General features: G+C 45.3%; 1 protein-coding gene across 2 annotated transcripts in view; it reads left to right on the forward strand.

Moving 5' to 3' along the window:
- Window positions 1-16,155, forward strand: part of PTCH1 (patched 1) — a 100,497-nt gene that overhangs the window by 66,755 nt on the left and 17,587 nt on the right. For both annotated transcript variants that reach the window (XM_069227945.1, XM_069227937.1), the window contains exons 11-15: window positions 373-471; window positions 1,303-1,428; window positions 5,751-5,869; window positions 7,444-7,849; window positions 8,456-8,765. In XM_069227945.1, coding sequence (XP_069084046.1) covers window positions 373-471; window positions 1,303-1,428; window positions 5,751-5,869; window positions 7,444-7,849; window positions 8,456-8,765 — 1,060 coding nt within the window. The remainder of the gene's footprint in view (window positions 1-372; window positions 472-1,302; window positions 1,429-5,750; window positions 5,870-7,443; window positions 7,850-8,455; window positions 8,766-16,155) is intronic.

Consider the following 16,155-nt stretch of genomic DNA (forward strand, 5'->3'; position numbering starts at 1 on the left):
CACCCTGGAGAATTTTTGTTTACAGTTTCACTCAAGCTTTGTAAACTGTTTTACACAGTGACTTCTTAAAATAGTTGGATGTGTGTCAAAGCGTATCTCTGGAATTCCCCAAAATGTTTGCAGCAGGTACACCTTGAATCTTAGCCCTTGGGTTGATGGCCTTTGTGGATAATCCATGCATTTGTCTAAGAACTTCTTGCTAGAATTGCCCATGTTTGGCAAAAAACTATACAGTGTGGACTAGCAGCCACTTTACAACAAAATGTGTTGGTGAAAATGACTTGTGTAAGAAAGCAGCACCCATTGTGCATTTCAATGAGCTCCGCAACAAGACTATAAGCCTCCTCCTAACATGGCTGTTTGTTGTTCTAGGTTTTGCCTTTCCTTGCGCTTGGAGTTGGGGTGGATGATGTTTTCCTACTGGCACATGCATTCAGCGAAACTGGGCAGAACAAACGAATTCCATTTGAGGTGATTATTAAATATAATCTTTAAATCACAAAGTGAAGCCATCAATGAACCTAAATATTTGTGCCTGAACCTTACTGTTTGTAGAACCTTTTTCCTGCCACAAAAGTGTGGCTGTGAGTGGCTGTTCGTAGTCCACTCACAATGTTGTATTTTAATCTACTATAGTTATTTTTTTTTATTTTTTTTTTTTACTTAACATCTCCGGAAAAGCTTCTTATTTTCGTGTTAACCCATATTCATTGCAAAGCATTTATCACTTGGAATGCAGGCATCCTGATCTGATGGAACTCGAGCTTTCGGGCACCGCTCCCTCTTCACCTCAGTCTTTCATCTTGGCATCTTCAGAGTGTGAAGTTTCAGAGCTGAATGACATGTCTGTTTTTTAAAAGCAACATGTACTTGCCTGCTTTTTTTTTGTTTTCTACAGACAAGATCTACCGCATGCTTCTTTGTTCAGACGTAGCCGCCAGTTAGTGCAATCTCAACTTTTGTGGTAACCACTTTGTATTGAGCAAGAGTCTCGCTAGACTGTGAACAAAGACTAAAGATCTGTGTGGTCTCTATTTTTATTTCATCACTTTATTTTGTAATGGTCTTATAAATAATGTAGTTGTGCCACGTAATGTATTTCTTGGCAAAACAGTATCGTACAGTCGCGGAGAGTCTATGCAAACGTGATACCCGGGAGTTGTTTTGTTACTTGGGTATAAGACTTAACCCTGTTGTTCAAACACTACGTGATCTGACCTGTTACAGTCTGAAATGTAATTTCAATAACATGCTTTACCCAGAATTGTTTTTTTCAAAGTCTTTTCTAATTGTATTTTGCAGGATCGGACCGGTGAATGTCTAAAACGCACTGGGGCCAGTGTGGCTCTGACCTCCATCAGCAACGTAACTGCCTTCTTCATGGCTGCCTTAATACCCATTCCAGCCTTGCGGGCGTTTTCACTCCAAGTAAGTGTGGTTTAAAGGCTAGTTTGGCAACCGCCCCTGCGAGTATTTTGTTCATTTCTTTAACTCTATAGTAGTGACCTGTTACAAATGAGATGAAGTCTTTCTACCTTTGAGGAAAGCATGGTGGCTAACTTTGATCGCATGTGGTCAAAAGTGGCATGTGAAGAAACCAGAAATGTGCGAGGCTGCAAGTGGCATTTGGTGGGTGGTGGTGGGGGGGGGGGGGGGGAAAGGGGGTTTAAATATTTCTGCCTTGTGTAATGCTATTTGACATGGTATTTGGTCAGGCCGCAGTGTGTGCTACGTTCCCTAACTTTGAAAAAACTCTAGAAAGCCTTTGTGTTTCGTGTATGTCGCTTGTGGTGGCTTAGAGGTCAGACGCAGTGGTAGTCTGTGAGGGGAAACTAGCAAAGCAGTCTAAAAATCTTGAGAAATGTGGTCTCTTGCTTTTATCACTAAGCCTGCTCTCACCACTCCTGTCTGCACCGCTCACACAAATAAACATAAATAAAACTGATGGCCGCATGAATTCCATTACCCACCTCACAAGAATTTGCATCGCAAGTCCATGCTATAGGTTGTAGGTTTATCCTATGCTCAAAGAAGTGAGGCAAACTTAAGTGGTAGTAAGACCCGAGGTTGGGTTCCATTAATGACACCTCCCGGTCTGTAGCTCTGCCCCGTTGTTGGACTGTGTAATGGTCGATAGATGCCTAAAAGGGGTTCTGTATTTGTCTGAAGCACTGTGCTTTTTTTTGCTGTTACACTTTAATTTATTGCCCTGCTCTTTTGCGGTTCTCTGAAGGATGATATCCTCTTTATCGAGGCGTTACCTTGCTGACAAATCATTTCTGCATGAAGGCCTTTTTACGTGTTACCATGTTCTTTGCATCAGTATGTTGGGGAAATTGTTCATGGTTTTTGGATTGTTCCACTGATTGGTAGAGAATTCGCAGTGGAGTGACACTTCTAATCAACCCTTTAAGATTGACAGTGTGAATCCCAGTATCCAATAAGGGGCATTAAATGTCCCATGTTTACCCAATTGGTTGGAGTACGTTCTGGGCTGCAGCTATTATTGGTGTTCAGTTTGATGACAAACCATGTTTTCAGACCGAATACCTTGAGGGGTTACAGCGAGATCAATCCAGTATGCAATAAAGAGGAAGTAAAAACTATCTTTAAAGTTGTTAATTTTAATGTTCCACTTCCCAGTTTGAAATTCCAATCACTTTGATGTCTGATGTCTTTAGTTTCACCTGTTAAACCCATGTCAGCATTTTTTTGCTGTTTTTGTCTGCTTCAGAGTTGTGTTTTTTTTAATTTTATTTTTTAAACCCCTCATTTGTGCCTGTTTTTTCCGTCTGCCTTTTTATATTTACGTTGACCTGGGACAAAACAGGCTTGACTGTATCCACCAAAGTTGCCAGTGTTGGCATATGAACACTGCTGTGAGGCTTTTTGTGATATTATTTTAACACCATATTTACTAAAGGAAAGACAGTGTATATGTACTCTAGCAGTAAACACTAACTGCACAGTGTGCCTTAGCTAAATAAGGTGGTTAAAATGTCAGGGACTGTAGTCGTACACTAAACTTTTTTTCCATAGCTTGGTATGAGGCAGTCTTCTAAAAGATTATCATATTGCATTTTCTTCTTTGGTCGTAGAAAAGTTGACTTCCCATTTCAGATCCTCATTGACAGCACACACAACTAAGTGTTCAAAGTTCAGAATGTGAATCACTTCGTAATTCCAGCCCTTTGAAAGAAAGAAAAAAGTGCCTTTTTTTTTTTTTGGCCTATTGCTCTAATACCGGTTCAGTCCAGCTGTTGCAAAAAAAACTTGGGGCTGGTTTAGTGATCCAGGGCTTATGTGCCAAAATGGCCAAAAAACACTCGCCAGAGCACACAATCGTGGAGTTAGTATACGCACAGGCAGGAGCTCTGGAAGGAAATGCATTAAGGCTTCGAACTAAAGTGTTACTGTGTGAAGAGCCTCGCTCTCCTGCATTGTCAGTGCATTTGCAGGGCAACCATCAACCTGACTGCAGAAGGGTGGAGATGGGGGGGATCCCCCAACAGAGGAACGAGTTTGACGCAGTAAGCTGGTCCTGTGGGAAATGTCCTGAGCTGGAGGTGCGGCATGACCCTTCTCGTCCCCTCTTTCTGCTGCCTTTCGTTTCAGCGGGGCAATGGGGAGGGAACACAGTATGTGTACACCACCTTTTTCCTGTACAGTCAGCACATCAACCAGAGGCCTCTTTGTCTCTATCGCTTCATCAGTAATATGGCACAGATGCATGGGCAAAGACACTTCTCATCGACTGCACTCGGATGTGGCCACGTGATGTCCATTTTGCTTTGCACAGGTGTGTGGAGCGTGCATTCACACCCTCTTTGCTACAGGAGAGCATGGCAGTCATAAACCTGGCTTTGTTCGCAGGGACGCTTGAGAATGGGCCTGGCAGTTTGGGCTGGACTGTTCTCATGGGGAACAGGGTCAAGACTGATTTGCATATGGCTGGGTCCAGACTGGAATGGCATGGAACGCAAAACAATGCAATGGGTCTCGCACTTGCTCGAATGAGTAGCGTTGTAAACTCCTAACCTGACTTTTCTTGCCACATAAATTGAGAATGAAAAGTAAAACAGTTACTCATAAGTGAGCCGATTCACAGCATCACAGCCACTATGAGCATCAGCATGAAGAGACGCACAAAAGGAAAAAAAAAGTTTGCTTGCAGTCAAACTTATCGGCAAAAGTGCAATTGGCCATGTAACAGTGGTGATGGCCAAGGCGTTAACAAGACCTCCCCAAAGAGGGGCAAATGTAAACCATTTACCAATGTCATCAAAGGATTTTTGAAGGGCAAACCCACGGACAAGTGGTAGTGATGGGTGTTAGGTGGGCGTTGTTAAAAGCCCAGACACATACCAACATGTTGGGAAAGCAGCGCTTGTGCACTGCTATGCTCGACCTAAAATCTGATGAATTAAAGAGATCTATACCTGGGGGTGAATGTTTTGATTTGTTCTGCATTCCGTCCATCATGAGTTGTTTTTATACAGGAGAGCATGGCAGTCACAAACCCAGCTGTGTTCGCGACGACGCTTCAGAAATACGCCTCCCCTGGTCTCAGTGCAAATATCCGAATTGCAGTTTTGTGTTTATCACCTCTCCTCTCCCGCGCAATTGGTGACAAACGTAACTGTTTCTGTTAAACTCCAGTGCACTCCTCAACCCGGTTCGCTTATTCTCAAAGATAATTGTTAAATCCGCAATGCCCTTGGATGAATTGTAGGCATACTACAGATGTGATTGTCGGTGAAGTATTAATGCAAAGGTCGTATCGGTAATTATTAGTCTCCTCATCTGGCACACCAGTTAATCAGAAATGTTTGACCCCTTCAATGTCAGTTAAACGAGTATTTTGTTATGCTATTCTTTACCCTACCTAATTAAAACGGACAACTACTGGCCCAGGTTGATTATTGAAGTCCTGTTTTGAAAACATGCTTTAGTATTTGAAGGTTGATGCTTCTGAATCTTTCCTCTGTGCTAAAAAGCACGCGTGTTTGCTTACAAGGAAGCTGCCAGTGCCAGGGGGCAAATCGCTGGTCCCAGACTCGGGTATTAAATGGCGCCCTCTTGGAGCCCTTCTTTTAAATCGCCCTCAGTAGAGAGTCACGTGTCCGAAACCCACAAGCCCCTGGTAATGGCCTGAAAAGCTTCCCCACAAAAGAAGGCGGGTTTCTAGCAGCTAGGCCGCGGCCGCGAGGTGCAGCTCCGGCTGACAGGCCCTCTCATCTGCTCCTCGCCCGCGGCCGTGAGGTAAACCCGGCTCGCTGTGTGGTCCGCCCGGAATGGCAGGCGAGCGCATATACCTTGGGCAGGGCCCCAGCCGCGCGGCCTCGCTAGCTGCGCCCTCCCCGGATCAGCACAGAGTCCCCATTCTTCTCCACATCAGTCAGCGGCAGCCGCCAGCTTTACAAGCCGGGGATTACTGATACCTTGCAGATGCCTCGGCGCAGGCTCCCACTATAGGGGCGCTCTGGCGGCCGGAGGGGGGCAGTGAACCGGCAGCACCGGCACACGGTGCTAATGTGGGACCTCCAAAATATGCATTGCTTTATGAAAGCTGAGGGAAGCTGCATCGGACACACAAAGGGTTGCACATTGATACGAGTTCCTGACATCTCACTACTTAGTCATTTGTATATTTCTTTTTTTGTCAGTCCCCTTAATGACAAGCGAGTCAAGCTGCCTATGAAGATGCACCCAGAGAATCGGGCTGTTCATGGTATGTTTTTGCTTTACAGGCAGCAGTTGTGGTGGTGTTCAACTTTGCAATGGTCTTGCTGATTTTCCCCGCCATCCTCAGCATGGATCTCTACCGACGCGAAGACAGCAGACTTGATATTTTCTGCTGTTTCACCAGGTAAGGCTGAGCAGCATTGATGGTGTGTTAACCTAGTTTTTGAAGTTGTTTTCACTAGTCTTCCCGGCGCCCACAAAGCCTTAATATTTAAATTCGTGCTCCCACCGACCAGTGTTTATGGCAGCGCGATGTTTATGGCTTTCGTTAGATGTCAGAACACCACTGAGATGTGTGTTGAATGAGGATGCTCATACTTTTGAAATAAGCGGCGTATACAGCACTCTGCTTCCTTGAAATGTGCAGCCTGTTAGGTTTGAGTAGATGTTCCTCGCTTTTGTACACAGGGCACCTTTGCTGCTTCTTCTTCCAACTGTAGCTATACGTTGTAAAAGGGGAAAAAAGGTGCCTTTCAGACTCGTCAGGCTGAACGTGCACATCTCCCCATTTTACTCCGCTGTATTTCAAGCCCTGAGGCTTCTTGACGGGATTAGTAATCTGCACCTCTCAACCTTAAAAGCAGCTTTTGAGTCGCAAACCTCACCGTTTTTTGTCATAACATAGAAAGGAAGCTCCATTTGAGGTAACAAGCAGCTGCGGTCTGTCCTTTGCCCCCCCCCCACCCAAACACACACATTTTGCCCCTCAAGAAGAGTGTCCGCCAGGCTGAGCAAAGGTCAGCTTGACAGACCCTCTTCATTTTCCAGTCAGGCAGCCAGGAGCTAGACATGCGCTATTTGAGCATGCTCCCAGCTGACTGAGCTGAACTTTGCTGGGCTGAAGAAGTCACAGCCCTGTGGATGTGACTTCTTCAGCCTAGCAGAGGTGCCTCAAGGCCCTCCCCCCCCCACATGACGAGGGGGGATGTCACTGATTGCTTCAGACCTGAGAGCTTCAGTTTTAAGCCCTGAAGCGCCCAGGGCCGAGTGTCAATCAGTGACACCTCAACACAGAGGGGGATGGGGGTCAGCAGTCTCGCTGACCCCTTCCCACTCTGTGACGAGTTGGGACTGCTGCCTTCCCTCATTGTCTGACCTTAGGTTAGGTCCCCACCCTCCAAAGCAGAGCTGAAGGGGCGTTTTTTTTTTTTTTTTTTTTTAATGAATGGTGCATGTACGTTTGAATATTTGATAGTGTGTGTGGGCACGCACCTGTGAATGAAGGAGTGTGTCCCACCAGCCCCCCTCCCTCCTAAAATTACCAGCCTCCACTGGCATAGTAGAATCGCGTTACAGCATTTTGATGAAACTGTTTCAGTGCCATTTTCATAGACAGAGGTTAGTGTTAGAGTAAACTGCTGAGGTACAAAGTTTGGAAGTTAATCAATAATTTGGGCTTTGCCATTACCACCACTGTTCTAAAGCTCACTAAAATAAGCAGACGATATTTTGTATGAATGTCATTTTGGAAATAATTGTGAGAACAGAGATTTTACTTAAGACTTAAAGTTTCTTGGGATCAGTGAAGATAAAAACTGGATGTTGCCGTACCAGTGTGTGTGTGTGTGTGTGTGTGTGTTCCTTCTGGAATGAAATGTTACTCATGGTCCACAGAACCTCCTGATAGGGGAAGCTATCTTTTCTAGAAACCAAAGTGCCCAGCTGGACGTTTACTTTAAATTGTCTGTTCCTTTCCAGGCCCTGTGCCAGTCGGGTGATCCAGGTGGAACCTCAAGCATATGGAGACCACAGCAACCGCTGTCAGTACAGCCCGCCGCCACCCTACAGCAGCCATAGCTTTGCACACGAAACTCAGATCACGATGCAGTCAACGGTACAGTTGCGCACGGAGTACGATCCTCGTACCCAGGCATATTACACAACGGCTGAGCCAGTCTCTGAAATATCTGTACAGCCAGCAGTTGCTGTGCCGCAGGAGAACCTCCATTGCAATAGCCCGGAAAGTACAAGTTCCACAAGGGATTTGCTCTCCCACTTATCTGACTCCGGAATGCAGTGCCTTGAGCCACCATGTACCAAGTGGACACTTTCCTGCTTTGCTGAGAAACATTACGCCCCGTTCCTTTTAAAGCCAAAAACAAAGGTAACTTTATGCACAGTTGAAGGTTTTTATTAGTTGATTTCACAGTGTTTGACATCTGCTTGTTATGTTGCTATCTTACTCCCTTCTCGTTGGCCCACTTCTAAAATACTCTTAGACTGCCATCCAGTAGTGCCAGTGCTCTGCGTCTTCTTATATAGTGGTCTTTACTCACGAACTTGAAGTCTTTTCCTGACACTTAAGTAAGAAGATTTCTGCTCTGTTACAAAAATAGTATAGAATCCAGGCATTTGCACGCCCTTTTTCAAACCATCACACCCAAAATAATGGAAAGCTATTCACTCACAAATTGTAAAATCGTAATAGACACGTAACCTTTTTGTTGTGCATCAGGTTAAGGTTTGCCCACACTTGACGACAAATTGTGAAGTTCAGGCATTTCCCAGTGAATTAAATAGTAAGCGTTCTCTCCATAGTGCTAATTAGCAAACGCGCCCTCCTATTACCAAGCTCTAAGCAGCATCTAACTTCTCCCTGAAAATAATGGGATGTTAAGTTCCGGTTACGTGTGAATGTCTGGAGTTGTGCTTTGTTAGTTCTGTTGACATCTGACATTGTTTTCTAACACAAACATTCTTTCCATTTCAGATTATGGTAATTTTCCTGTTTTTGGGTTTGCTTGGAGTCAGCCTTTACGGAACTACCTGTGTGCGGGATGGATTGGACCTTACAGACATTGTGCCCCGCGAAACTAGGGAATATGACTTCATTGCCGCACAATTCAAATACTTTTCATTCTACAACATGTATGTGGTGACACAAAAAGTGGACTATGCCCATGCGCAGCACTTACTCTATGATCTGCACCAAAGCTTCAGCAGCGTGAAATACATACTTTTGGAAGAAGACCAACAGCTTCCCAAAATGTGGTTGCACTACTTTCGAGACTGGCTGAAAGGTAGGCCATCACTACAATTTTCATCCTTTTCTTCCCCGTAGGCCCTTGTGTAAGTAGTCTTGTGTTGACATGACAAGGCATATTTAGAGGCGAGTGGGTGCTCAGATGTAATTGACTAGTGTTTTTCCATGACATTAGTGCTTGCGATTTTTACGGTGAACCCTAGAAAGGTAAATTATCTTTTGTACTGCCCATGCCTGTTATGGTTACACAGCTAACTTGGTTTCCACCAAGCCAGGGGGATCTTACACCAGACATGCAAAACAGGTGCACCTCTTTGTAATACTTGGCTATCTTAACGATGTGTAAACTTTTTGAAATGTTGTGTGGTAGTTTCTCTTGTTTTCCTGCGGTGGTTACTCTGACCTCCTCAAGGCCCAAGCCTTTTATCACTCATTACAAACAGTTGAAGGGCTTTCGTTTTATGTTCTCCTTTTTCTTCTCCCATTGTTTAATTGCTCCAAAACACAAGTTGGTTGGGATTTATGACTAAGAGGCAAACATACATTTCCAAGACCGATCTTGGAACAAGAAGGTTTCAAGACCGATCTTTCAGTGAATAGTGCGTTTAGCAGAGCACCGTATTTCCAAGGTAGATCTATTTTCTGGTTTGAGTTGACAAGCAAACATTGTTGACGAACTTGACATAGGTCAAGCCTCTTTCACATATGCCTCCTTCCTGAACCTTTGAATGTTAGTTCCCATAAATATGAGGATATTGGTTTGATTTAAATGCTGCAGTGTGTTCCTTTACCATGGCTTAGCGTTTAAAAAGTGGGATATGAGAGCAGGCCTTTCGAGAAGAGCTGAGAGGCCACACATTATCCTAAAGGTCACCAGGTGGCTGATTTATAGTGAACTTGCACTTTAAGAGTGGTATTGCGGATGCGGACACAAGGCATGGATATTCAGTTTTTTAATGGTACCCACGAGATACTGTTGTGGCATTTGCATAAAACTGCACCACATAAGATAAGTATTATTGGTATTGAATATATAAGAGGCGTAGTAATTTAGAGTGCTAGATTTGATGTGTAAGATCAGCGACCTCCCAGCTATGTAGTTACATTTCTGGTTAAATAATAATGCTCCTTTTAGATTAGGGTGCCTCTTAAAAGAATTGGCACAAACTGACCTTCAACATTTGTTAGGGGTTGATGTGCATTGCCATATGTATGTGAACAAAGAAAATACAGGGGAATATTTGTTTCTTTGAGAACCATACTGTTCGATGGCATCTGTCGCTGTAGATACGCATGTTCTGCAATAGCTCGCCATCTGGTGTTGGGCCGGAGTGTTACAAGTTGTTTTTCTTCGAAGAAGTCTTTGGAGTCACGGGACCGAGTGACTCCTCCTTTTGTCTCCATTGCGCATGGGCGTCGACTCCATCTTCGATTGTTTTTTTTCCGCCATCGGGTTCGGACGTGTTCCTGTCGCTCCGAGTTTCGGAACGGAAAATTAGCTAATTTCGGAAGATTTTCGTCGGTATTGTTGCGTTCGGGATCGGCGTACTTAGATTCCACACCGCATCGAAGATCGAAGAGCTCCGGTGCCCTTCGGGGTAGTTTTTCGATCCTCCGTCGGGGCCTGGTCGGCCCGACCGCGTGCTGAAGAACGCCGATGGAACGGACCCCGTTCCGTTTCTGCCCCAAATGCCACAATAAATACCCCTACACAGACCAACACTTGGTCTGCAACCTGTGCCTGTCACCTGAGCACAGCGAAGACACCTGCGAGGCCTGTCGTGCGTTCCGGTCCCGAAAAACACTCCGAGACCGTCGAGCCAGAAGACTTCAGATGGCGTCCGCACCGACAGCCCAACGAGAGTTCGAGGAAGAGGAAGGTACCTTCTCGATCCAAGACTCAGACTCCGAAGGATTCGACGATACACAAACCGTGAGTAAGACGTCGAAATCCACTCAGAAGAACATTTACAAGGCCCAGGGGACGCCACTGCCACCAGGCCATGGCTCGACCCATAAATTCGGTGACCGACCGTCGGCACCGAAAAAGGCCCAAACAGTGCCGAGATCGTCCGACTCCGGTCGAGACACCGGCACGCAGCCTTCTCGGGACCGAGAAAGTGCTGGAGACAAGCCTCGACACAGAGATGCCGGTGTGGACACGGCTCGACGCCGAGACAGCGGCACCGAAACAGATCGACGCCGAGAGGTTTCGGCCTCGAAAAAGAAAAGAATCACCTCGGAGCCGAAAAAACACGCAGACAGTGTTTCGATGCCGAAACAAACTGCAAGCGACCCAGCTTCAGGCTCTTATACAGAAGAGCACTCGCTAACCTCCCAAATGCAGAAGCATAGGTTTGAGGAAGAGCTACAAGCAACTGATGTGGACCATACGCAAAAGCGTATCTTCATACAGCAGGGACAGGAAAAATAAGCACCCTTCCCCCCATTAGGAGAAAGAGAAGGTTGGAGTTCCAGACGGAACAGACACCACAACCAAAAGTGGTGAAAAGAGTTACCCCACCACCCTCTCCTCCGCCCGTGATTAACGTCTCACCAGCACAAACTCCATCACACTCCCCAGCTCACACCACCATGAGCCAGGGTGACCAAGATCAGGACGCATGGGACCTATACGACGCCCCAGTGTCAGATAACAGTCCGGAGGCATACCCTACAAAGCCATCTCCACCAGAAGACAGCACCGCGTATTCTCAAGTGGTGGCTAGAGCAGCACAATTTCACAACGTAAGCCTCCACTCAGAACAGGTCGAGGATGATTTCTTATTCAACACACTCTCCTCCACCCACAGCTCCTACCAAAGCCTGCCTATGCTCCCTGGTATGCTCCGGCACGCAAAAGACATCTTTAAGGAGCCGGTCAAAAGTAGGGCAATCACACCAAGGGTGGAAAAAAAGTATAAGGCGCCTCCTACAGACCCGGCTTTCATCACTACACAGCTGCCACCAGACTCTGTTGTTGTAGGAGCAGCTAGGAAAAGGGCCAACTCTCACACATCTGGAGATGCACCACCCCCAGATAAAGAAAGCCGCAAGTTCGATGCAGCTGGTAAAAGAGTCGCAGCACAAGCTGCAAACCAGTGGCGCATCGCGAACTCCCAGGCACTACTTGCGCGCTATGACAGAGCCCACTGGGACGAGATGCAACATCTCATTGAACATCTGCCCAAGGACTTACAAAATAGGGCAAAACAAGTGGTTGAGGAGGGACAGACCATCTCCAACAACCAGATACGCTCCTCCATGGACGCTGCAGATACAGCTGCACGGACAATGAATACATCTGTAACTATCAGAAGGCATGCATGGCTCCGAACGTCTGGATTTAAACCAGAGATTCAACAAGCAGTTCTCAATATGCCTTTTAATGAAAAAGAACTGTTCGGTCCAGAAGTGGACACAGCGATTGAGAAACTCAAAAAAGATACGGACACTGCCAAAGCCATGGGCGCACTCTACTCCCCGCAGAGCAGAGGGAATTACAGCACATTCTGTAAAACGCCCTTTCGAGGGGGGTTTCGAGGTCAAAGCACACAAGCCAGCACCTCACAAGCCACACCGTCCAGTTACCAGGGACAGTATAGAGGAGGTTTTCGGGGACAATATAGAGGAGGGCAATTCCCTAGAAATAGAGGAAGATTTCAAAGCCCCAAAGCCCCTACTACTAAACAGTGACTCACAGGTCTCTCACCCCCTCCACACAACACCAGTGGGGGGAAGAATAGGTCATTATTACAAAGCATGGGAGGAAATCACTACAGACACTTGGGTTCTAGCAATTATCCAACATGGTTATTGCATAGAATTTCTACAATTCCCTCCAAACATACCACCAAAAGCACAAAATTTAACAACACACCATTCCAATCTCCTGGAGATAGAAGTGCAGGCCCTATTGCAAAAGAATGCAATCGAATTAGTGCCAAACACACAAATAAACACAGGAGTTTACTCACTGTACTTTCTGATACCAAAGAAGGACAAAACACTGAGACCAATCCTAGACCTCAGAGTAGTGAACACTTTCATCAAATCAGACCACTTCCACATGGTCACACTACAAGAAGTATTGCCATTGCTAAAACTACACGACTACATGGCAACTTTAGACCTCAAGGATGCTTATTTCCATATACCAATACACCCATCGCACAGGAAATACCTAAGGTTTGTATTCAAAGGAATACATTACCAATTCAAGGTACTGCCTTTCGGATTAACAACCGCACCAAGAGTCTTTACCAAATGTCTAGCGGTAGTCGCTGCACACATAAGAAGGCAGCAAATACATGTGTTCCCATATTTGGACGACTGGCTAATCAAGGCCCATTCGTTCATACAGTGCTCAAATCACACAAATCAGATCATACAAACCCTCTTCAAACTCGGGTTCACCGTCAACTTTACAAAATCCAACATTCTGCCGCGCAAGGTACAACAATACCTAGGAGCCATAATAGACACATCAAAGGGAGTAGCCACTCCAAGTCCACAAAGAATTCTAAATTTCAACACCATCATACAACGCATGTATCCAACACAAAAGATACAGGCAAAGATGGTATTACAACTCCTAGGCATGATGTCATCATGCATAGCCATTGTCCCAAACGCAAGACTGCACATGAGGCCCTTACAACAATGCCTAGCATCACAGTGGTCTCAAGCACAGGGTCACCTTCTAGATCTGGTGTTAATAGACCGCCAAACTTACCTCTCGCTTCTGTGGTGGAACAACATAAATTTAAACAAGGGGCGGCCTTTCCAAGACCCAGTGCCACAATACGTAATAACAACAGATGCTTCCATGACAGGGTGGGGAGCACACCTCGATCAACACAGCATACAAGGACAATGGAACGTACATCAAACAAAACTGCATATCAATCACCTAGAACTTCTAGCAGTTTTTCAAGCACTAAAAGCTTTCCAACCAATAATAGTTCACAAATACATTCTCGTCAAAACAGACAACATGACAACAATGTATTATCTAAACAAGCAGGGGGGGACGCACTCCACGCAGTTAAGCCTGCTAGCACAAAAAATTTGGCATTGGGCAATTCACAACCAAATTCGTCTAATTGCACAGTTTATACCAGGGATCCAAAATCAACTCGCAGACCATCTCTCTCGAGATCACCAACAGGTCCACGAATGGGAAATTCACCCCCAAATTCTGAACACTTATTTCAAACTCTGGGGAACACCTCAGATAGACTTGTTTGCGACAAGGAAGAACGCAAAATGCCAAAACTTCGCATCCAGATACCCACACAAACAATCCCAAGGCAATGCCCTATGGATGAACTGGTCAGGGATATTTGCTTACGCTTTTCCTCCTCTCCCTCTCCTTCCTTACCTGGTAAACAAACTCAGTCAAAGCAAACTCAAACTCATATTGATAGCACCAACTTGGGCAAGGCAACCCTGGTACACAACGCTGCTAGACCTATCAGTGGTACCCTGCATCAAATTGCCCAACAGGCCAGATCTGTTGACACAGCACAACCAAAAGATCAGACACCCAGATCCAGCATCGCTGAATCTAGCAATCTGGCTCCTGAAATCCTAGAATTCGGGCACTTACAACTTACCCAAGAATGTATGGAAGTCATAAAACAAGCCAGAAGGCCATCCACCAGGCACTGCTATGCAAGTAAATGGAAGAGGTTTGTTTGCTACTGCCATATTAATCAAATACAACCATTACACACAACTCCAGAACATGTAGTGGGTTACTTGCTTCACTTACAAAAATCTAACCTAGCTTTCTTTTCCATTAAGATTCACCTCGCAGCAATATCTGCATACCTGCAGACTACCTATTCAACTTCCCTATATAAGATACCAGTCATTAAAGCATTCATGGAGGGCCTTAGGAGAATTATACCACCAAGAACACTACCTGTTCCTTCATGGAACCTAAATGTTGTCCTAACTAGACTTATGGGTCCACCTTTTGAACCCATGCACTCCTGCGACATACAGTTCCTAACCTGGAAGGTGGCATTTCTCATCGCCATTACTTCCCTAAGAAGAGTAAGCGAGATTCAGGCGTTTACAATACAGGAACCTTTTATACAACTACACAAAAATAAAGTCGTCCTAAGGACCAATCCTAAATTTTTGCCAAAGGTTATTTCACCGTTCCATCTAAATCAAACAGTGGAACTTCCAGTGTTCTTTCCACAGCCAGATACCGTAGCTGAAAGGGCACTACATACATTAGATGTCAAAAGAGCATTGATGTATTACATTGACAGAACAAAAAACATCAGAAAGACTAAACAACTCTTTATTGCATTTCAAAAACCTCATGCAGGAAACCCAATTTCAAAACAAGGTATAGCCAGATGGATAGTTAAATGCATCCAAATCTGCTACCTTAAAGCTAAACGACAGCTGCCCATTACACCAAGGGCACACTCAACCAGAAAGAAAGGTGCTACCATGGCCTTTCTAGGAAACATCCCAATGCAAGAAATATGTAAGGCAGCCACATGGTCTACGCCTCACACATTCACCAAGCACTACTGTGTAGACGTGTTATCCGCACAACAAGCCACAGTAGGTCAAGCTGTATTAAGGACATTATTTCAGACTACTTCCACTCCTACAGGCTGATCCACCGCTTTTGGGGGAAATAACTGCTTACTAGTCTATGCAGAACATGCGTATCTACAGCGACAGATGCCATCGAACTGAAAATGTCACTTACCCAGTGTACATCTGTTCGTGGCATCAGTCGCAGTAGATTCGCATGTGCCCACCCGCCTCCCCGGGAGCCTGTAGCAGTTTGGAAGTTACCTTCAATTATTTATATATGTATCATCTCAACCTTAAATAGGTGCATACTTAGTCACTCCATTGCATGGGCACTATTACTACAATTCAACTCCTACCTCACCCTCTGCGGGGAAAAACAATCGAAGATGGAGTCGACGCCCATGCGCAATGGAGACAAAAGGAGGAGTCACTCGGTCCCGTGACTCCAAAGACTTCTTCGAAGAAAAACAACTTGTAACACTCCGGCCCAACACCAGATGGCGAGCTATTGCAGAACATGCGAATCTACTGCGACTGATGCCACGAACAGATGTACACTGGGTAAGTGACATTTTCATTTGCTGCTGTGTAAGCAAGGACTCGGGGGCTTAGCCAGAAGTAGAGGTAAACTGGTCTTGATGGTATGCCAGATATGAAGTCCTATGGCTAGACCATACCTTGCCTAAAAGGCGACAATGGTGGGATGGCAATAAGTATACAGGCAAGCTGCAATCTCTGGAAAGGTTATGTCCAAATGAAAGAGGGCGGTATAATCTTGCAAAATAAATGTTGTAACTCTATTGTGTGCGGTAGGAAATGCTACATACCGTAAAAGTAACAATCTGAAACCAATTTTT

This window comes from Pleurodeles waltl, chromosome 1_1 (genome assembly GCF_031143425.1).
Source record: "Pleurodeles waltl isolate 20211129_DDA chromosome 1_1, aPleWal1.hap1.20221129, whole genome shotgun sequence".
Classification (NCBI taxonomy): Eukaryota; Metazoa; Chordata; class Amphibia; order Caudata; family Salamandridae; genus Pleurodeles; species Pleurodeles waltl.